The sequence below is a fragment of the Haliaeetus leucocephalus genome, unplaced genomic scaffold, assembly GCF_000737465.1.
Source record: "Haliaeetus leucocephalus isolate CR32 unplaced genomic scaffold, Haliaeetus_leucocephalus-4.0 Scaffold565, whole genome shotgun sequence".
NCBI lineage: Eukaryota > Metazoa > Chordata > Aves > Accipitriformes > Accipitridae > Haliaeetus > Haliaeetus leucocephalus.
In genome coordinates, this window is record NW_010973001.1 from 1 (window position 1) to 1,212 (window position 1,212).

The 1,212-nt window shown below is 62.5% G+C and overlaps 1 protein-coding gene across 1 annotated transcript in view; it reads left to right on the forward strand.

Annotated features, from left to right (window-relative positions):
• Positions 1-358: 358 nt before the first annotated feature.
• Positions 359-1,212, forward strand: part of LOC104838040 (dual specificity tyrosine-phosphorylation-regulated kinase 1B-like) — a gene marked incomplete at both ends in the record, with an annotated part of 3,777 nt that continues 2,923 nt past the window's right edge. The window contains one exon of the mRNA XM_010577548.1: positions 359-645. Within this exon, the coding sequence (XP_010575850.1) occupies positions 359-645 (287 nt within the window). The remainder of the gene's footprint in view (positions 646-1,212) is intronic.

Below are 1,212 nucleotides of genomic sequence, written 5' to 3' on the forward strand. Positions count from 1 at the left end.
GGGGGCAGTTGTGGGGCAGATCTTGTTGTTGGGGGGCAGTTGTGGGGCAGGGAGAGGCCAGATCCCACCTTGGACCCATATCTATGGGGCAGGGAAACAATTTGATCTACCGATCGACCACCAGATTTCGACGGGGGGCAATAATTTGGTGGGCAAACCTTACGGGGAAATTACGGGAGGAAGGAAGCAACGAGATGTCCTTGTGGGGGGGACAGATCCCCTTCCCACCATCCCCGCCCTATATCTATGGGGCAGAAAAACATCCCCATTTTCCTCCTCCTCCTTGACGAGGGGTCCTGATGCAAAATGCGCCCCCTAACCGCCCCCCCCCACCCCGTTTTTCTCGCCGTGCCGACAGTCCACCTCAAGCGTCACTTCATGTTCCGCAACCACCTCTGCCTGGCTTTCGAGCTCCTCTCCTACAACCTCTACGACCTCCTCCGCAACACCAATTTCCGCGGCGTCTCCCTCAACCTCACCCGCAAATTCGCCCAGCAGCTCTGCGCCGCCCTCCTCTTCCTCGCCACCCCCGAGCTCAGCATCATCCACTGCGACCTCAAACCCGAGAACATCCTCCTCTGCAACCCCAAACGCTCCGCCGTCAAAATCGTCGACTTCGGCAGCTCCTGCCAGCTCGGGCAGAGGGTGAGTTTGCCGGCAAGTGGGAGGAGGGGGGTGGAGCTGACGGTGGGCACGCCCACGCCGCTCAGGCTCCGCCTCCTGGGCCGGGAAGACCCGCCCCCGGGGTGCTGAGTCTTCCCCTCGGCAAGTTGGGGGATATGGAGCCTTAAGCCCCGCCCCCAGGCCAGAAGGACACACCCCCTGCCTTGGGTCCACCTCCTGGGCTGGGAAGACCCGCCCCCAGGATGCCAAGTCCCGCCCACAGCAAGTTTAGGCCTATAGAGCATTTAGCCCCGCCCCCTGTAAAGAGTAAGCCCCGCCCCCAAGCCAGAAAGACACACCCCTTTGGCTTGGCTCCGCCCTCTGGGCTGGGAAGACCCGCCCCCGGGGTGCTGAGTCTTCCCCTCGGCAAGTTGGGGGATATGGAGCCTTAAGCCCCGCCCCCTGATGGAGTAAGCCCCGCCCCCAGGCCAGAAGGACACACCCCTTTGGCTTGGCTCCGCCTCCTGGGCTGGGAAGACCCGCCCACCCAATGCTGAGTCCTGTCATTGGCAAGTTTAGGGCTATGAGGCATTTAGCCCTGCCCCCTGA